This window comes from Chenopodium quinoa, unplaced genomic scaffold, assembly GCF_001683475.1.
Source record: "Chenopodium quinoa cultivar QQ74 unplaced genomic scaffold, ASM168347v1, whole genome shotgun sequence".
In the NCBI taxonomy this organism is placed as follows: domain Eukaryota; kingdom Viridiplantae; phylum Streptophyta; class Magnoliopsida; order Caryophyllales; family Amaranthaceae; genus Chenopodium; species Chenopodium quinoa.
In genome coordinates, this window is record NW_018742211.1 from 120,178 (window position 1) to 142,370 (window position 22,193).

General features: G+C 43.0%; 1 protein-coding gene across 1 annotated transcript; it reads left to right on the forward strand.

The window, feature by feature from the left end:
- The first annotated feature begins 5,262 nt into the window (after positions 1 to 5,262).
- Positions 5,263 to 6,078, forward strand: LOC110733712 (uncharacterized protein K02A2.6-like). The gene has a single exon (XM_021913799.1). It carries the CDS (start codon positions 5,263 to 5,265, stop codon positions 6,076 to 6,078), a length of 816 nt encoding a protein of 271 aa, XP_021769491.1.
- The last annotated feature ends 16,115 nt before the right edge of the window (positions 6,079 to 22,193 follow it).

A 22,193-nucleotide genomic window follows, 5' to 3' on the forward strand; every position in this document is an offset into this window, starting at 1 on the left:
TTGAGACTAGTTCTTTTCTATTCTTTTGTTTTTCCGTATCTTGTCAGTGCTCACTTTCTACTTAGCTTTGTATATGCACAGGAGGCTTAATTGCTCTAGGCCTTTGGTGTCCATAAACCTTGAGCTAGAGCGTACTCTGGCCCAATTGAGGAGACAAGCAAGGGAGAGAGGTGAAGACCCACTTCAAGAGGAAGTGAGAAGTTCCCCTACCCCATCTTCACCCACTTTAAGTGAGGAGAGTGAACCATCCACGGGCTTAATTCCCAACCCATTTGCCCATAACCATAATCAACAAAGCATGGCTGATCAAGGAAACATGGGTGATCAAAGGTCACTAAAGCAACTTGGAGCACCCGAACCATATGCCTCTCAAAGTGGGATCTTAGCCCCCACCACTCAAGCAAACAATTTCGAGATAAAGCCTAATTTCATTTCAATGATAGAGAAGAGGCAATTTACCGGTGGGAAATTTGAGAATCCCCATGAGCATCTCAAAGAGTTTCTCAAGTATTGTGACACTATCAAGATCAACGGAGTCTCCCAAGAGTACATAAAATTGAAGATGTTCCCGTTCTCACTCATGGGAGCGGCGGAACATTGGTTGAACAAGGATGTTCCCCCCGATTCCCTCACGACTTGGAATGAGGTAACTACGGCGTTCCTAGGAAGGTTTTACAATCACAAGAAAACCGCCGAGGCTCGCTCAAAGATTCAAAGTTTTCGCCAAAGAGGTGGAGAGTCTCTTTGTGAGGCATGGGAGAGATTCAAAGAGTTACAAAGGCAATGCCCACACCATGGAATTCTTAATTGGCAAGTTCTCCAAACATTCTACAGAGGACTCTCCCCTCAAAGCAAGACTAGCCTTGATGCCGGAGCCGGAGGCCCAATCATGAACAAAAGGGAAGATGAAGTGGAGAGTATCAAAGAAGATGTTGTGCGCAATTATGAGGATTGGTACGAAGGTGAGAGGGAAGCCACTTCTAGCAAAGGAACGGTACAATCCGTCGAGCAAACCAATGCCATCACAAATCTTTCCAACCAAATGGAAAAGATGGCGAAACAAATGGAGGAGTTCATGAAATCAAGTTCTCAAAATACTTCCTCCCCTTCTCCCAAGGGAGGCCATGGTGTGAATCCTTCTACTTCTTCTCCCTCTAATTACAATGCTATGCCTCCCGGTTGTATGTTTTGTGATATATGTGGAGGCTACGATCATAATTCTCAACAATGTATGTCCATAAGTGAAGGTCCCCCTCCCCATGAAAATGATGATAATGTTGAAGATGTTAATGCCATGAATTTTGTGCCCCGTGAGGGAAATGCTGGAATGCGGCCAAACTGAAACTAAAACCTAAACCGTGGTTGGAATCAAAACCAAGGTTGGAATCAAAATCAATGGAATCAAAGTGGTGGTGGTTATGATAACCAAGGCCAAGGTAGGGGAAACTCTTCCAATTACAATGGAAGAAGTTACTCAAACCAAAGGCCCAATTGGAATCAAAACCAACAACACTATTCCAACAACCAACAACGTTTTAATTCCAATCAGGGTTCCGGGGGTAATAGACCTCAAAATTCTTCTACTTTCTCACAAAATAGTAGACCCCCCGGTTTCGACCAAGTAAAGCCCCATTCTCAAATTCCCCTTACTCAATCCCTCCAAATAGAAGCCCCTCCGGATCCTATGATGACTATGCTTCAAAATTTCATTAAAAATCAAGAAAACCATAATAAGAGTCAAGAGGAAGAAAAGAAACAATCAAGGCACACATGAAAATGCTTGAGACCCAAATCTCTCAAATTGCCCAACCAAGTTCTTCATCCTCCCCTTCTTCTTTACTTAGCCAAGGTGTCAACCCCAAGTCTATGTATGCCATTACTACTAGAAGTGGGAAGATCCTTGAGAGTGATTTAAATGTTGAGAAGAGTTCCGATGTGAGGATAGGACTTGAGGTTGAGGATGAGTCATCAAGAGAGAATGAGATTCTAGAGGGAAGTGTCGAAAGAATGAGAGGGGTGAGAAAGATAAAGAGAAGGAACCCGAAAAGGGGAACACCAAAGATCAAACACCTTTACCCCTTAATCTCCAACCTAGGAATGAGAGGTTGCCTTTTCCCCAAAGATTTGCTAGGTCTAGGCTTGATGTCCAATTCGGAAAATTTTTAGATGTAGTAAAGAGCTTGCATGTATCTACACCCTTTGTGGATGCTATGAAAGAGATGTCACACTACTCTAAATTCCTAAAAGACCTCTTGAATGGAAGGAGAGAAGTTGAAACCGTTAGCCTAACCGCAAATTTTAGTGCTATTCTCTCTAGTAAGCTACCAACTAAATTGCAAGATCCCGGTAGTTTTTCCATCCCTTGTTCTATCAATGAGGTTCATTTGGGGAAAGCTTTGTGTGATCTAGGTGCTAGTGTGAGTTTAATGCCCTTTTCGGTCTACCAAAAGCTTAATGTGGGAAACCTTTCACCTACAAACATCACCCTCTAACTAGCGGATAGGTCCACAAAATTGCCTATAGGGAAAGTAGAGGACATACCCCTTAGAGTTGGTAAGAAGTTGAAACCGTTAGCCTACAAATTGTAGTGCTATTCTTTCTAGTAAGCTACCAACTAAATTGCAAGATCCCGGTAGTTTTTCCATCCCTTGTTCTATCAATGAGGTTCATTTGGGGAAAGCTTTGTGTGATCTAGGTGCTAGTGTGAGTTTAATGCCCTTTTCGGTCTACCAAAAGCTTAATGTGGGAAACCTTTCACCTACAAACATCACCATCCAACTAGCGGATAGGTCCACAAAATTGCCTATAGGGAAAGTAGAGGACATACCCCTTAGAGTTGGTAAGTTCACTTTTCCGGTGGACTTTTATGTTCTTGAGATGGATTAAGATGAAAGAATTCCTATAATCTTGGGTAGGCCATTCCTAGCTACTTCTAAAGCAATTATTGATGTCAAAGAAGGCAAGATGACCTTGAAGGTTGACAATGATTCTATCGAATTTGATTTGAATAAGGTAATGAGACAACCTTCCTCTAGCAATGAATGCTTTAGAATAGATACAATTGAAAACTTAATAAATGAGTTTAGATACCCTCATATGCATGCTTCTAATGATCTACTTGAGAATGTTTTGTTGAATGAGAATGAGGTAGGTGATCAAAAGGAGATGCAGTTATATGAGGAAATGCTTGATGAGAAAGAGGAGACGACCCCCGACCAAGAGATGCTCCAAACATATGAAGTCTTCCAAGTAGAAGAGGAGGAAATCTCCAATGGTAAGGTAGCTCCGAAGGTATAATTGAAACCTCTACCTTCGGGCTTGAGGTATGGCTTTTTGGATGCTAATGATACTTTTTCGGTCATTGTCAATGCTAACCTCACCGAAGAGCAAACCTCCTCATTGCTTAATGTTTTGAAAAAGCATAGGAAGTCTTTGGGTTATGCTCTTGATGATCTCAAGGGTATAAGCCCCTCCCTATGCATGCATTAAATCGATTTAGAGGAGGGTGCTAAGCCGTGTAGGCAACGGCAAAGGAAACTTAATCCTTCCATGCAAGAGGTTGTGAGGAAGGAAGTTTCCAAGCTACTTGAAGCGGGGATCATCTATCCAATCGCTCATAGTGATTGGGTGTCCCCGGTTCAAGTAGTGCCGAAAAAGGGAGGTATGACGGTAATGGTCAATGATAAGAAACAATTGATCCCAACTCGGCTTGTTACGGGTTGGCGTATGTGTATTGATTACCGCCAATTAAATGCCAACACTTCCAAAGACCATTTTCCATTACCGTTCATCGATCAAATGCTTGAGAGGCTTACAAAGCATGCTTTTTATTGCTTTCTTGATGGTTATTCGGGATTCTTCCAAATCCCAATTGACCCAAAATATCAAGAAAAGACCACTTTCACTTGTCCCTACGGTACTTTTGCTTACCGTAGGATGCCTTTTGGTCTTTGTAATGCCCCGTCTACCTTCCAAAGATGCATGATGTCAATTTTTAGTGAAATGATCGAGGAAGAAATGGAAGTTTTTATGGATGACTTTTCTGTTTGTGGAGGCACATATGAGAAGTGCCTAATGAATTTATCTCGTTGTTTAGAAAGGTGTGAAAGTGTCAACTTGGTGCTCAATTGGGAGAAATGCCACTTCATGGTGGAAAATGGCATTGTTCTTGGCCATAAAATCTCCCAAGCGGGCATCGAAGTTGATGGTGCGAAGGTTGATGTGATTGAGAAGCTTCCTCCTCTTACAAATGTGAGAGAACTAAGGTCCTTCCTTGGTCATGCCGGCTTTTACCGCCGCTTCATCAAAGATTTCTCTTTGATTGCTAAGCCTCTCACATCTCTCTTGCAACAGGATAAAGAATTTGTATTTGATGAAGCTTGCCATGAGTCATTTTGTAGGTTGAAAAAGGCTCTTTGCACCGCCCCCATAGTCCAAGGACCGGATTGGTCTCTACCATTCGAGCTAATGTGTGATGCAAGCGACGAGGCCATTGGATTGGTCCAAGGACAAAGAAAGGATGGGAAACTTCACGTTATATACTATTTGTCCAGGACTCTCAATGATGCTCAACGAAATTATACAACTACCGAAAAAGAGTTTTTGGCAGTTATCCACTCATTTGAGAAGTTTAGAACCTACCTCATTGGTTCTAGGACAATAGTGTATACTGATCAATCGGCTCTCAAATATTTGATAAGTAAGAAGGAGGCCAAACCAAGGTTGTTGAGATGGGTCTTGGTCCTTCAAGACTTTGATTACGAAATGAGAGATAAGAAGGGAGCCGAGAACGTGGTGGCGGACCACCTCTCTAGGTTGGGAGGTGCAAGAATACATGAAGACGGTTTGCCAATTGAAGATGCCCTAATGGATGATGTCTTATATGCTCTTGAGGCAAAATCGGAGCCTTGTTATGTGGATATTGTGAACTACTTGGCTTGTAGTGCCATACCTCCAGATTTCACTCCTCAATAACATCGAAGGCTCAAGCATGAAGCAAAGAAGTATATATGGGATGACCCCATGTTGTTGAAGAGAGGGGTGGATGGACTTTTGAGAAGATGTGTTCCTAATGAAGAGTTCGAAGATGTGCTCTCAATGTGCCACTCATCCCCTTGTGGTGATCATATGAGTGCTCAAAAGACCGCTTCCAAGGTTTTGTAATGCATGCTCTTTTGGCCCTCTCTATTCAAAGATGCTTGGAAATTTGTTAAGACTTGTGATAGGTGCCAAAGGACGGGGAACATATCAAGGCGTGGTGAGATGCCCCAAAATCCGATTCTTGAACTAGAAATTTTTGATGTTTGGGCAATTGACTTCATGGGCCCTTTCATCTCATCCCAAGGAAACCGGCACATTCTAGTTGCCGTTGATTATGTTTCCAAGTGGGCGGAAGCCGTGGCATCTCCCACCAACGACTCAAAGGTGGTCATCAATTTGTTCAAGAAAGTCATCTTCCCAAGATTCGGTGTTCCTAAGGTAATCATAAGTGATGGAGGCTCACACTTCAAGCACCATACATTCAACAAGCTTCTTTCAAAGTATGGTGTATCGCACAAGCGAGGCCTTGCTTACCACCCCCAAACAAGTGGTCAAGCGGAGGTCACAAATAGGGAGTTGAAAGTCATCTTGGAGAAGACCGTTGCTAGAACAAGGAAGGATTGGTCTAGTAAGCTCATTGATTCATTGTGGGCATATAAGACCGCCTTCAAGACTCTTATAGGGACTACCCCCTATAAGCTTGTTTATGGGAAGAATTGCCATTTACCCGTAGAGATGGAGCACCGAACGCATTGGGCAATCAAGCAAATCAACTTTGATCTCCATAGTGCGGGTGAGCAAAGACTTCTAGAGCTTCATGAGTTGGAAGAGTTGAGAATGAACGCCTATGATAGTGCAAGCCTCTACAAAGCAAGAACCAAGGCATGGCACGACACTCAAATTTTCCAAGAAGGAATTTGTGGAAGGACAAAATGTCCTACTCTACAATTCAAGACTCAAGTTGTTCCCCGGGAAATTGAGTTCCAGATGGAGCGGTCCATTTCAAGTATCCAAAGTCTTTCCTTATGGATCAGTTGAGGTATTCAATGACAAGTACCCTCCATTCAAAGTGAATGGGCACCGTCTCAAGCCATACTATGAGGGTCAACTAATTGAGAAGCCTGAAAATTTATCGCTCATTGATGTTTTCAAGTCACCATGATTCTTTTGTGAAGGACGTCAAGCTAATGACGTTAAAGAAGCGCTTACGGGAGGCAACCCGGTTTTCAACTTTTTATTTATTTATTTTATTTCCTTTGCCACACTTGAACTAATCCATCTAACACTTTTCTTAATCAATTGTGATGTAGCTGTGATTGTGTAGGTCCATGAGGAAAGAGAGATAAGAGTTGAAGCAAAATGAATTTTTTTTTTGAGGAGTTGTGGTCGAATGAAGACCAAAGACAGAGAGCCAGCGCGATTTGGTCGCGGCAGAGGAGCGAGCGCGAGTACAGAAAGGCGCGGGCGCGCGTTAAATAGGCGCGGGCACTCCAGTTCTTGGGTCACAAATTGCCATCAATCCCAAACGTAGGAGCGATTTTGTCGCGCCACAGGAGCGGTTCGCACCATCAAAGGGGCGCGGGCGCGCCTGACTCTGACGCAGGCGCGCCATCTGCTTGGTCTAAAAGGTCTCCGATTCCAGAAAGAAGGAGCGATTTTATCGCGGCTAAAGAGCGGCCCGCGATATCAAAGAGGCGTGGGCGCGCTTAATCAAGGTGCGAGCGCGTCAATAGTTTGGTCTGATTTCCAGGGAGTTGGAGCGATTTTGTCGCGATTTAGGAGCGGTCCGCGTTTTCACTGAGGCGCGGGCGCACCTATATCTTTTGCGGGCGCGCATGTGTAGGAGCGGGCGCGCCTATATCGGGCGCGGGCTCGCCTTTCTGGGTTTCAGAAAAAAATACGGCTTTGTCTTTTGTTTCTGCAATCTCCCCTAAACCCTCACAAACATAACTCAAATTCCCTCATTACTTTCTCTCTCTTCGCGGCCGCTCCTCACCACCATACTCAAGATCATCTTCTTCCATCCTCTTAAATCAATCATCCTCATAAATCAATTATCCTGAAGCTTCAATCATTCATCATCACCGTTTGTTCATCATCAAAGAAAGCAAATAGGCATCCTCAACACCAACCGCAACGAACTCCTTGCTACTCAAAACCTTCAACAAATCGACACCAAAACATCAATTTATTCGCATAAGGGTAAAGGTATTCAATTTCCTTCGTTAATTATTCTCTTTTGATTAATTTTTAAGCAAGGATTTTGATTATCTTAGGTTATTAGTGAAATTTCGTTGATTATTGTTGAAATTACTGCTGGATTCTGTTGGAATTGTTGTTGTTAGTTATTATCTTAGGCTATATTCGTTGTGTTGGTTGGATTATTATTGCTTGTAAACAGGTACATTGTAGTTTTGTGGAGGTTAAGGGTGGAAATAGCCGGAGTTGGCTTTGAAAAGGAGTGAAAACAGAAAAAAAAGAGGTGGGCAGTCATGAGTCTAAGGATTGGGAAGAAGAGAAAAACTGCAAAGTCGGGACAATCGTCCCAAAACCCAGAGTCAGACCAACCCAATGTCTTACCCACCTTAAAATTCTTAAACAAAAGCCACTCCTCCATATACTCTGACATGAAAAAACGAAAGTTGCGACCTTCTGGGCACTACCATCGTGGAGACATGATAAACCTTGGAATAAATGACGATTTGTGGATTCTTTTTGACAACCTTCGACTAGGGTCATTCGTAAACTCTTCATTCATGACCTACCAAGAACCCACATTAGAGTTTTTCTCATCTTTTCAAGTTAACACACTAGAAGACAACGACTTTCGGATATCTTTCCAACTCTTCAACAACCCCCACACCATGTCACTGGCACAATTCAACCAAGCCCTGGACTTTCACTCCGATGCCGACCTTCTCTACCCTCTTTATAAGAACTTTAGGGAGTATAGTGAGTACGCTTGGTGGCGTTCCATTTCAGGTAAAAATGAGTTTCACACCAGGACTTCCATAGCTAGTGAGATTTGGCACCCTATCCTTAGGATCCTACACCGTTTACTAGGGTACTATATCATTTGTAAATAGGACCTAGGAAAACTAACTAAGGAAGAGGTCCTTTGCCTATGGATAGCCACAAAGGGAGAGCATGCACGGAGGTTGAATTTGGGTTTCCTCTTTATGCAAACCTGCCAAGCCATAGCAAAGGGGAAAAAGGCAGGGGAGATACATTGCGGGGCGATGGTCACTAGATTGGCCACCAAGTTAGGTTACACTGACCTTCTACCTCTATGCACGACCGTAGGTAGTAGTGGGGATATTTACCTTGACTTGGACCAGCTTCGCCGCTCTGTTTTTTATTACTCCCATGGCAAACCCCAATGCTTTTAGGTGGCTATTTAGAGGAGCCCACCATTGTTTCCTCCCTAAGCCTCACTTCACCTCCCTCACGCGTCAGTCCTCTAATGTGTGGAGAGTTTTAAGAGATAGCGAGCGAGTGCCCGATGTTGATGGGGACGATGAGGTAGGGATAGGTAATGAGGAGGAGGTTCAGGAGCAGCAGCCGGTAACCCAGCAACCCGCAGGTACAGGTACATTTCAGCTATCTGATATAGCTAGACAGTTGCAAGCGATTTATGAGCCACAGTAAGGCCACCATCTGCAGCAACAGGCCCTCTATGACTCAGCTGTGGATAAAGGAGAGATTGCTCCCCCCGTGAACTACCCCAATTGGCCGCCTCAGCATGGCCATGTTACTTCTTGTGGGGGAGGGGACAATCTCCCCACTTACCCCTACTGGCAAGGTCCTTCCGAGCCTAGTAGGGAGCTCCGCAGCTTCCCAGAGGACGGGCAGTACGATTATCGTGTGCCCGGCGGGTGTGACTTTAGAGGGGACCCTGCTTACCCCTATGTGCATCCTGATCACCCCGCCCCTCTGTATTCCCAGTCTGAGGACGCTTCCTCTGATCCTTTGCCCAGTTGGCAAGAGGACCTTTACAGAGGTCACTATGGTTGGCCGCTAGGCTTTGACGGTGGTTGGGGCCTTTTCGGCCCCCCTAGTGGCTTCACTTATGACGAGCCGCCACGTCGGCCTGACTCACCTAGTGAGCCCAGCTTGAAAGAAATGGTGTCCTTCCAACAAGTGAATTCTTCCGATAGAGGGTTCAGAATTATTACAGAGCTAATTCTTCAGTAAGGTCAAGTGATCGGAATGCCTAGGTGGAGGCCGCTTCCGATCAGTAATATCGAGGTACAATTGATATTACAGCTTAATCTTAACTGAACCCTTCGGGTCGAACCCAATCGAATCACCGATCCGAGACGACGAATTAATCCGAAAGGATTTAATGAGTCAACAGAGTTTTACGAATACAGACGTCGGAAATCGAGCCAAGGGCGTCGAGACCGATCGTCGTAAAATCACAAGCAACAAGTATGAGCGTAGCCGTAGCTAGGCTAGGCTAGCTCATCGCAAGCCAAGGTGCACCATGTGTGTGCTAGGCGCACAATGGTGTGCTAGGCACCATCGCTGCCTATGCGCGCCCTGGCAACCCATCACAAGCTAGCATGGGTGCCTGGGTGCGCATGGCAGCTATCGCAAGCCACACAAGCACCAGGCAGCCCATCGCAGCTAGCAGCGTGCTAACCTGGGTGCCTGGGTGCTCATGGGCGCTATCGCTTGCCTGTCGCACCAAGCACAGCCATCGCAGTGCTAGGCACTGGCGTATGGGCCTGTGCGTGCGTGCCTTGCACCATCACAGCCCTATCACACCAAGCACAGCACCTTCGCGTGCGTGAGTGTGCATAGGCGCTCTCGCAACACCCTAGCATCACGCACAGCACCATCGCAGTGCTAGGCACATGCGTGTGTGCGTGTGCGTGTGCAGCGTCGCCGAGCAGCCTCGCAATGAGGCACCTAGCTGTGTGCTTGCGTGCGTGCCTTCGCATGGCAGCACCAAGCATAACATGCTAGCAAGGAGCACCAAGCCCAGCATGCGTGGCTCGCTAGCAGCACGCATGCTAGGCCTTGCGTGCATAGTGCGCTTGCTGGGTGTGCACATGCTAGCATGGCTGGCTGACTGTGCGAGAGGCCCTATGCGAGAGTGTGTGCGAGGGAGAGCTAGGCAGCAGCACTAGGCTAGCAGCACCAGCGCCCAGCAGCTCGCAGCGTGTTGGGGCTGATGCGTGCTAGGCCAGTGCATGCTAGCACTGCTTGCTAGCACAACAAGCTGGCTAGCTGCCCAACCTTGGTGCTAGGCGCCAGCTGGCAGCCTTGGCAGCCAAGGCAGGCTGCCCGCCCAGCTGTCCACGAGGTGCCGGTTTTGGTGAGGGGTGGGGACCAAGCTTGGGGCAAGGCCTTGAGGAGAAAGGCAATGGTTCCCCCAACCCATTCATGGTCCTCACCTAACCTTCTCTCTCTATTTGACACTTGTTGCATTGTGATTAGTTTTGTTTATTAATTTATTTTAGAAATAAATTAATTAGCAAAATATACATTCTCCCACATTGGTTGGGGAATGAAAATCAAGGGATCATTTCCCTATAAATACCAAGCTTGGTATTGCGATTTGAGACAACCTTGAGTGGAATTAAAAAGGCAACTCTAAGAAAAGAGTAAACCTTTGATTCGTAAAACTCATAGTTATATTTTTCCGGGTCTTGACTAACCTTCAAGACTTGGGACGCTCGGGTCGGGTCGAGGGTACGATCCGTCGGAGATCTCGTCTTTTCGGGATTTTGAAGTAAGAGCTCTTTAGGAGCGAAGCACGCGTCAAAGGTATAATTCTTGTTCTTAATCTTGTTTGATTAAATTTATTATGCTTGTTTAATTGCTTTAATTAAGGAGCGGGTCTTGGTGGGTTTCCTTCCGCGTAGTGTCGGGTCACTACGAAACCCAACAGTGGTATCAGAGCCACACTCCTTTTAATTTTTGCAATTATTGTTTAATTAAGGTGTTTTAAAGAATTTAATTTTCTTGTTCATGTTCATCAAATTAGATTAGATGCTCGTTTTAATTAATTTTAAAACTCGATTTTATTTTCGATTTGGCTGTAGAACCCAGATTTTGGCTCAAAAATAGTGATTTTTGGGTGGAATCAACATTCTGGAACTGTTTCAACCCTATTAGGATTGTCCAGAAGCCAAATTCGAACTAGAAACCAAAGTTTTCTGGGGTTTTTCGTTTTTCAACGAAATTTTTTAATTCTTTTAAGCCTTGATTAATGCAAGCATTACAAGGTTAGATTAAATGCACTTTTGCATCACTAATCTACTGGTTTTAAAATATCCTTGAGCATAATAATAGAGTGTTTATTAGTGCTTAAGTTGATATACCAATTTATCACATAAACTTGTTTTTCATAATTTTGCAAATAAATTGCAATAAGGTGTGAAAACTTGTTGTGGTTTTGTATTTTAAGTTCCCAAATAATGTTAAAGTTCTAATCTTTAAATGTTTAAATGATTGGAACCCTAACCCTAAATTCCATGTTGAACAAAGTTTTGATTTTTTCATGTTTTGGTTGATTAAAATCCATTAAGTTCAATTACTTGTGAGTAAAATTTGGTTAATCTTCATATTGGAAGATGTAATCTTGGTATTTTACACAAGTATGCAAGTTGGAAAATTTTATCATTGGATGGTTAATTTATTTTTCCAACTCCCTTTTGTCAAATCCATTATTAATTTGCATATTGGCAATATTAATTTTGGACATAGCTCATTTTATTTTAAGCATAAAGTTTGACCTAATTTTGTTCAAAATGGACATTTTGGATAAATTTAGGCTTGTGCACCAATAAAATAAATTTGTTTAAGTTAGACTTAATTTTATTTTATTTTCCATCAAATTAATCCTAAAATTTTATTTAGAATTGATTAATCTCACACACAAATCGGAATTAAATTCCGAGTAAAATGCATGCAAAACGATGCAAAACCGCAAGCGTCACCAAGGCTAGCCGGGCTACCAAGCAGCCCACATGTAGGCTGCCTGTGGTGCGCATATGGCTGTGCATCGCTTGGTGCGTGGCTGTGTGGCGAGGAAGGGTCTGCTGTGTGGTGCGTGAGCTGGCGCATGGGGCCTTAGGCTGCTGGTACGCTTGTGCTGCTGCTGGGCAGCGAGGCAGCAAGCCTCAGCCAGCCAACCCAGTGCTGCCTGCGCCAGCAAGCTGCTAGCATGCGTAGCATGCTACTGGTGCTAGCTAGTAAGGAAGGCTGTGTTAGGCACACTTGCTAGCTGCCAGCACCACGCACCATGGCGCAGGGGCCATGGGCTGCCTAGCAGCCATGGTGTGCCATGCATCATAGGATGATGCCCTTTGTGCTCAGAACTTTAGCTATGTTTTTGCGATTTTTCCCGTGTTAATAATTTTGATTAATTATTTTAACGAGGCTAAAAACCTCGATTTTCAATGTTGCAAAATTTTGACAAATTACGGGTTATGCCGACTTAATTAATCGGATTAATTAAGCACGGATGCAGAATTTAGTGGGAGCTTAATTAAATGCGTCAGCATTTTGCGTTTAGAAATAATGGATTAAACCACTTTGACTAGTTTTAATTAGGAGCGTTAATTGGATTAACGACCTAAGTTAGTTACTAGTTTTGCGTGTTTAATTATGTATTTCGTAAAATTGCATGGGCCGTTCACAAATAGTGAACGGGTGAATGAAAGATTTCTTTCAAAATAAGTTCTTTGAATATGGCAACTAGTGGGGCCCGACTAGGATAAAAAATACGGACTGTGCTCCGTTATGTATTTTTGTAAATCTAAATACGGTCTGTGAACCGTTAAGTATTTTTGTACTATTAGATTAATCTTAGTCGTTCTAGCTAGCTTCTTTTATTTCATTTTGGCCAAGATGTCTCAAGACGGCGTTTCGACGAAGACGAGCCAAGATGAAGACCCATGGAAATTGAAGATTTCAAGGGGTCATGCTAGTTTCCAAATGCATCTATTTTATGACTTATATATTGCTATTATATATATGATTTCTAGATGCATTTCTAGGATTTCTATAATGTTGCGATGATTAGTTAAGTTCACTTAAATCAACCAACATAGAAACCCTAGGTCCCTTAATAATATTGAGCTAAAATTTGCCGTTCCAAGAACAACACTTACCGAACTAATGCGCGTACGTGATGGATTACGCCAAAGAGAGACATCACTACTTCCCTAGGAACTTAAGGTATACTAGGTATACAAGTTGTCTTGGTTAAGCTCAACGATATCAGTAAGGAGTCCTTAGATGTCGTGGCAAAAGAGATAAAATGTCAGGATTGCATTAGGTGCGACATTTTATCAAACCGAGAGTAGCTTGGAGCTACTAGCAATTGGATTGCTTACCTTAAGATATTTAATGGTTAAGACAAGCCAAAGCATGCTTAACCATTTCTTGATCTTTGGGATCTCGGAATCATTTTATTCTCGCCCATAAGGGACATTATTAAAATGCGTGGATAAAATGTTCAATAAGTTTGAATATGTGCATGAACGCTTTAAATTTCAACTTATTGATGTATGAATGGTTTTTCACTTCAAATTATTTCAATTTTTGAAATCATGTCTGCAAGTAACTTAAACAACAACATAATTTGCCCGGAACTCCCCGAAAAGTTTGCCTTTCCCTTAAACTTAGTCAACTTTAAGGAATGGGAGGAGGAACTCAGGAGAACTCTCCGGAATTGTTCCTTGGAGTATACTCTTGATACTCCCATTCCAAGCTTCTTTGCCAAAGGGATCATGACCGACGAGGCTCATGAAGAATGGTCTTCCAATTGCAAAAGGGTCTCACGACTCATGGCAAATTCCATCCCGGAAGATTGGAAGGAAACTCTTTCCTCCTACCTTCCGGATATGTTCCTCAAAGCACTTGAGGACGTTGTCAATGTAAGAGTCACCAAGAGTGACAATGGAAACTTTGATGGACTCGTGTTTGACTTGACTAGGTCACTCTCAAACATGAGGATAAAGCCACCAAACATGGGATGTCTTGCTAAGGAAAGGCGACAACTTTGGACCAAGGTCTACAATGCTAAATTGAGACCCGGCATGCCCCTCCGACCTCATGTGCTTGGTATGACTAGGCTCTTCAAACACATGAAGCTTCTCGGAATTCCATTGGAAGACGAGATGGCGGGGCATATTCTGCTTGCTTCACTCCACTCGGGCTATGATGCACTTAGAGTGCATATTGCTGTGGGAAAGGAGACACACTCCCTCAAGGAGGTGGTGCAACTGCTTAGCCAAGCCACTGCCTATGGAATGACCAAAAGGCCCTTGAGAGCTAAGAAGAAGGAGTTCAATAAGGACAAGGCAAAGATGAGATGCTTCCATAGTGGCATGCAAGGCCACTACAAGAGGGAATGCATACTCGTCAAGGAAGAGGGGATCACTCCGACTACCTCAGGTATCTTCCTTAACACTTGTGGATTAAGCTTATCATAAGGTATTGGATACCAAGTATGACTCACTTAATGTTTCCTTTTCAGTGACCAAGTGAGAAGCTTATCAAGTGTTGGTGCAAAAGCAAGGAGACGACGAAGATGGTTTTTCGGTCGTGCTTGCATGCACTATTTTGTCTATGACATGTAATTAAACTATTTCTAGTTTTCATCATGCTTTGAACATACTATGATCCATGGTGTTGGACACCTAGGAATTTCAAATGTAAGACTTTTGACAATAGTTGTTTCAAGTTTGTCTTACAAATTTAAGTTCAATTAAATTTCATGTTTTACATAAGATTAGACAAAAGTTGATACCACCAGCTAAGACCATCGAGTCGAATCAAACCTACTTGTGGCATTGTCGTCTTGGCCATATTAACATCAACGCATCAAGAAACTTCTTAAAGAAGGTGTTCTTAAAGTCGGGGTATATATTCTGTCTGAATGGAGAAGCATTTAGCTAGAAGAGTGCCAAGCAGAGCACCACTACAGACTCTACAACTAAAGCCGAGTACTTGGCCGCTTCGGAAGCTGCCAAGGAAGCTGTTTGGATTCGCAAGTTCATTAGTGAACTTGGTGTTGTACCCTCAATCAGGGGACCAGTAGACCTTTATTGTGATAATAATGGAGCTATCGCTCAGGCCAGGGAGCCGAGAGAACACCAGAAGGTCAAACACGTACAAAGGCGATTTCACATGATAAGGGAATGTAAATCCGAAGGTGAAATCAGAATTTGTAAGATCGGCATGGATGATAATGTAGCCGATCCTTTGACTAAACCTTTGCCTCAAGTGAAACACAACAAACACGTTGAGGCAATGGGAATCAAGCATGTTGGAGACTGGCTTTGAAATTCCATGTACATGTGTTTTAATTAAACGGGTTGATTTAATGTAAGACACTGTACTAAAACCATTCATTAATGGAGTAATTAATTTTTGTGCAAAATTATCATTCACTCCATTACTATTTAATTGTGGTTTACAATTAAATAATGAGTCCATTCGATTTACGGAAATATTGAAAACAGGGTATCAAGACCATGTCTTGGATAAAGAAACATATGTTAAGTGAATATTGAATATTAAATTTAAAAGTAGCCCTAATCGAGGTCATCTAACAGATGAACGATTGATGACCGCCATAGATTAGTGTGTAGTATGATTTACAGCACCGTTTCTTGTGCTGCGAGGACGTGACAATCATAAATCATTTGCACATGTACAGTTTAAGACTATACTTGATAAGACCTATGAGAGTACTTTAAGAAAGATTAAAATTTTGTCATAAGTACATTTCTCATTATGGCTATCGGAACTTATTTCCTCCGACCATGAGTACTGTGAAGTTTTCTTGTTCGAGTACTAGGCTCTTTGATGTTTCCAAACGTCTGCCGTAACTGGGGATCATAACGGGAACACTCGGGAGTCTATGTCCTCTTAGTAAGAAGAACTTACAATGCAAGACTGGGATTGTCCCCCTACTAACAATAGGGAAAATGTTTTGTTGTTTAAAAGGCCGCTCGAAGAGTGAGACTGTGAAAATGCATGGCCGTGCTCAGATGGATTTTAGAAATCATCTGCTTATTGACAGTCGAACTCGGAGATCGAGAAACAATTCTGAACGTAATAAGGATGACAAAGAATCTTACCTTATAGTTCACGAAGAGACATTAAGAGACAAAGGAAATAAGCTATACACAATAAGCGATTGAAAGGAATGGTGTCCTTCCAACAAGTGTATTCTTCCGATAGAGGGTTCAGAATTATAACAGAGCTAATTCTTCAGTAAGGTCAAGTGATCGGAATGCCTAGGTGGAGGCTGCTTCCGATCAGTAATATCGAGGTACAATTGATATTACAGCTTAATCTTAACTGAACCCTTCGGGTCAAACCCAATCGAATCACCGATCCGAGACGACGAATTAATCCGAAAGGATTTAATGAGTCAACAGAGTTTAACGAATACAGATGTTGGAAATCAATCCTAGGGCGTCGAGACCGATCGTCGTAAAATCACAAGCAACAAGTATGAGCGTAGTCGTAGCTGGGCTAGGCTAGCTCATCGCAAGCCTAGGTGCACCATGTGTGTGCTAGGCACACCATGGTGTGCAAGGCACCATCGCAGCCTAGGCGCGCCCTGGCAACCCTTCGCAAGCTAGCATGGGTGCCTGGGTGCGCATGGCAGTTATCGCAAGCCACACAAGCACCAGGCAGCCCATCGCAGCTAGCAGCGTGTTAGCCTGGGTGCCTGAGTGCTCATGGGCGCTATCGCTGGCCTGTCGCACCAAGCACAGCCACCACAGTGCTAGGCACTGGCGTATGGGCCTGTGCGTGCGTGCCTCGCACCATCGCAGCCCTATAACACCAAGCACAACACCCTCGCGTGCGTGCGTGTGCATAGGCGCTCTCGCAACACCCTAGCGTCACGCACAACACCATCGCAGTGCTAGGCACATGCGTGTGTGCGTGTGCACCATCGCCGAGCAGCCTCGCAATGAGGCACCTAGTTGTGTGCTTGCGTGCGTGCCTTCGCATGGCAGCACCAAGCATAACATGCTAGCAAGGAGCACCGAGCCTAGCATGCGTGGCTCGCTAGCAGCACGCATGCTAGGCCTTGCGTGCATAGTGCGCTTGCTGGGTGTGCGCAAGCTAGCATGGCTGGCTGACTGTGCGAGAGGCCCTATGCGAGAGTGTGTGCGAGGGAAAGCTAGGCAGCAGCACTAGGCTAGCAGCACCAGCGCCCAGCAGCTCGTAGCGTGTTGGGGCTGATGCGTGCTAGGCCAGTGCGTGCTAGCACAACAAGCTGGCTGGCTCCCCAGCCTTGGTGCTAGGCGCCAGCTGGCAGCCTTGGCAGCCAAGGCAGGCTGCCAGCCCAGCTGTCCATGAGGTGCCGGTTTTGGTGAGGGGTGGGGACCAAGCTTGGGGCAAGGCCTTGAGGAGCAAGGCAATGGTCCCCCCCACCCATTCATGGTCCTCACCTAACCTTCTCTCTCTATTTGACACTTGTTGCATTATGATTAGTTTTGTTTATTAATTTATTTTAGAAATAAATTAATTAGCAAAAAATACATTCTCCCACATTGGTTGGGGAATGAGAATCAAGGGATCATTTCCCTATCATACCAAGCTTGGTATTGGGATTTGAGACAACCTTGAGTGGAATTAAAAAGGCAACTCTAAGAAAAGAGTAAACCTTTGATTCGTAAAACTCATAGTTATTTTTGTCCGGGTCTTGACTAACCTTCAAGACTTGGGACGCTCGGGTCGGGTCGAGGGTACGATCCGTCGGAGATCTCGTCTTTTCAGGATTTTGAAGTAAGAGCTGTTTAGGAGCAAAGCACGCGTCAAAGGTATAATTCTTGTTCTTAATCTTGTTTGATTAAGTTTATTATGCTTGTTTAATTGCTTTAATTAAGGGGCGGGTCTTGGTGGGTTTCCTTCCGCGTAGTGTCGGGTCACTACGAAACTCAACACAGCTTTAGTGGCCAGTAGGCTACGTCCCTTGAGTATATCTCTCTCCCCTGCTTTTGTATGTTTATTTTGATGAGTAGGAGATATACTCTTGGTAGGGAGTGACTTGGCTGATATTCTTACTTGCTCGTCTGCCGGTCTTTCATTATTTTACTTGTACCTTTATGCTGCTAATTCAGCTGAGTTGCATGACTGTTTTCTTTGGTTGATTTTGCCCTTGTTCACTGATATTGTTGATGAGTTTTTGATGTGGTTTTGATGATGATGCTGTTTTGGGGATGCTTCTCTCGGTTTGATGGATACCGGTGAGTCCGCCCCCCCGTTTTTCCTGTCGATGATGATGATTACTGGTATTCGCCGACATGGCGATTGACCAGTGCAGGTATGTATATATATGGTTCGATGATTTTTGAGGTAATGTTGATTTTGGAGGAGATGTAGAAATTTCGTCAAGAGTAGATTAGTTTATAGTGAAGCAAAAATAAAAGTTTGAAAAAAAAAAGCCGAATGAAAGTTGCATTTTATTTCTTTATTTCATTTTTCATTTTTCATTTTTCATTTTTCATTTTTCAACCTTCATTCGGACTACCCCCTTTTTTTTGTATATAGTTTGTTTTCTCTTCATTTGGATACTCACCCATTTTAGGATGCATGCTTTCACTTCGAATATGCTTACTTGGGTGTCATTTCGGAGAGATCTTTCTTTTTCCTTTTTTTTCTTTCCTCCACTCTATTTTTCGTTGGTGTGCTCTAGGATAGTTGTAGTTTAATGGAAGTTGAATTGTCCAAGGATGTTTGCTATTAACACCTAGTGTGTTTGGGGCCGTTGATGTTGATATCTAACGGCCACTTGTTTGTCGATTGGGATATATTTGATTATGCTTACTTCCACTTCTATTTCCGCTTTCTTGGATTTAAAAAAAAAAAAACATTAATGGACTTGCATTCTTGAATGTCTTTATTCCTAAGGATTAAGAGTTTCCGCGTTCTTGGATTGCCATTTGTTGACTCTAAGATATGTCTATGCTAAGGTAGTTGTGCTAGAACTCGTAAGGCCCACCGAACCCAAATTCATTTGTTTGTGGTAAGAAGGTGTTGCCCTCATTGGGGGATTTGAAGCTGTAAAGGTAGTTTTTGTAACCCGATGTGATTTTTATTGTTCAAGCCTCCAACACTTATTGTATGAGCGGCATAGGATCCTTACCAAGGCATGCTTAGATCGAGAACTTGATGTCTAGCTACCCGAGATCGCGACCGAACTAAATCTAGGGAGGACAAAGGCATTTTCTTCGGTGACTATTTTGGTTTTCTAGGTTTAGCTTTTCTTTTGTTGCTTCCTTGTAATTTCATTTACATATCCCCCTTGATAGCCATGTTGAGCCTACACCTCCTTGTTTGTAGCATATTACAAACCCTATGGCCCTTCTATTTCATTTTCTTCACCCGTAGAATTGTGAAGTTTGAGCCATGAAAGTTTGTTGTGATTTTGGTTTGATAAGTTGGAAGGCGATGGTTTGATATGAAAAGTAAGGTTGTTTTCGATATTTTTGGCGTTTATTAAAAGCAAATGTGAATTTACGAAAAAGTCGTCCGTAGTTACAAAAGGCAAGGACAAAGTAATAAAGGTTGACAAAAGCATGAGCTAAAAAAAAAAAAAAACTGAAAATTTGCAAAACGATTTTGATGTAGTGTCCTCCCTAGTTTGCGCATTGAGGACAATGCTCAATTCAAGCTTGGGGGAGAGGTTCTACGCATTTTTTTTATAGTTTTGTGAGATTGTGCTGAATAAGCTTGGGGGAGATGTATTTTTGTTTGGAAATTGGTGATATCCTACGTTGTTTTCGGGAATTGGCGCCATTCTTTGCTTCACAATTAGGATTTACCACCAAATTTTCATATTTTTCCTCACCTTTACCTCCTAGCCTACATTACAACCCCTTTTAAAGTCTTTTTGACTTGGATTAGCTGAGTCACTAGTCGGTGGAGGGAGCTAGATTTCAAGCATATGGAGAGAGCACGATTTGGTAAGATGTCGGGTCACCCTTGTTTCATTTCTTCCGGCTCCTTCGTGGAGTCATGAGATTCTACCTTGAAGGGTGGATTTGAATCTAGATGAGGGAACGCGGTAAGAATGTATGGAATGCGGGTGGAGTGGAGCATGTTAGAGTTCTCTATGCTTAGCATAATTTATCTTTCAATCAACCATTGGCATCCAAAAACGTGCTTACTCTTAGTGCTTAGAAAGATTGTCATCCATCTATGCTTGTCTTTTCAATATGCTCTTCATTTCCATGTTTTGTTGTGTTTGTAGTTGATTTTCTTCTTTATTTGCTCCTTTGTTTGGGTTTGTTTTGAGCATGTTGCCAAGACTTGTGGGTTAAACTCTTTGGAAACCCCCACGAGAGTATACTCGTCCTCATTGGCGACTTTAAGGTTTAAATGGCTTGTTGTTTATGCTAAAAACAACCGTGATTCCTACGAAAGTGAGTTAGTGTAAATTCCTTTCCCTCCTTTTCTATTTTTCTTGTGTTTGAATAATCGTTTCTCATTCTTCTTTGCCCTTAGCTTTGCTCGAGGACGAGCAAAGGTTTAGCTTGGGGGAATTTGATGAGTGACATTTATGTCGCTCTTAGGATAGTCTTTTCTAGTAGTTTTAGTAATAATTCGGTCCATTTTAGTATGTTTTTGCTATGATCCGCCTAGTTCGAGTATTCTACCTTTGTGGTGCGTAATGTGTATTCATGTGATTTAGGTAGGCTATACTCCCCTCCCCTTTCGTTGTATTACGCTTTGCCTTCCTGTTTCATGATTGCAGGTGTACGCCATTGATTCGGAGATGGAAGGAACAAGGGCAAAACGGGAAGAAATCCAGACCAGACAAATGGCGCGGGCGCGACACCAGAGGAGCGGGCGCGCCACCTATACGCACGGGCACGCAGTCCTTGAGCGCGGGCGTGCTGATGAGCTGGACCAACCATTAAATACCCACTTTGGAGCGGGCGCGCATTTTGAGGAGCGGCCGCGCCATCATTTAACGCATGGGCGCGCCATTATTGGGCGCGAGCGCGCCTGTCTGCTGCTGATTCAGATCCCGATTTCAGCTTAAATTAACAAAAGGGAGGCAAAACGGCTAACTTTGGACAACATTCTATCATTGGGATATTTTTAGCATAGAAACCTTAGAGGAGAGCTTTTAAGGAATTTTTCTAGGTTTTTGTTTTGGCCACTTTTGTATTGAACAATCTTGATAGTTTTTAGTGTAATTTCATTGTACATCAACATTAGTTTTACTCTTAGTTTTTGAAGAAGTATTTTTGCAACATTGATGTATGGTCAAGCTTGGAGATTGAATGATGTATGGCTTTTTATTTGGATTTCAATGCAGGTTTTGGTATATTTCTCTATTTTCTCTTGTTTTTATGATTAAAGTTTCTACCTTTGTTAGTTTAGTTGATAAAAACTTAGTCTTTCTTGCTATTTCATTGGTTATAATGTTGCTTAGTATGATTGTAGTTGTAGTTATGACTAGTGAGTAGTTTCTTGTTGCTAGGGGTTTGGTGAAGATATGCTTTGAGTTTGATGTATGCTAGGCTAGGTTAATTTGGAATATTTGTGATTAAATCTTCCTTGTGCTTATACTTATTAGCCACTTCATGTTTATGGCCATATGCATGTTGTGGTTGAATGACTTGAACTAAATCGTGACGATAGTGCGACTTAGGAATATTCATTAGGTGATTAATTATTGCATGACCTTAGCTTGTATGCCTTACGACGATAGTGTAAGTGTATGCTAGCTAGGAAAGCTCTTAATCCCGATAGGTGATTAGAGAGTATTCTTGATATTGCCTTGTATGAGTTGCTTGGGTTACATATAAACATATTTTTCGATGCCTAACTTCGTCGAATTCATAGCATGTTTGATCCTTCCCCTAGTGCTTGTTTTAATTGTTATTCTATCCCCTTTAGTCATTACTTTTTACCCACCATACTTCTTGATCGAGTTAGATTAACATTAGGAGATAAATAGCGGTGCTTAATCGTTTCCCTGTGTTCGACCCTTAACTTGCCTCTATACTCTTTTAGTTGCATGTTTAGGACTACAAATATCATTTGATAGAGGTGTCTTAGTAACGACCTAAAATGCCGCCTGTCATTGCTCTTAGCAGCGCTTAACTTAGGCGGAAAATTCTTCTCCTTTTTCCCTTTAAAGCCTTTCTTCTTGC

Excerpts from the sequence above, each read along its gene's own strand:
- LOC110733712 (XM_021913799.1), top strand. The coding sequence starts at position 5,263 with ATGCCCCAAAATCCGATTCTTGAACTAGAAATTTTTGATGTTTGGGCA.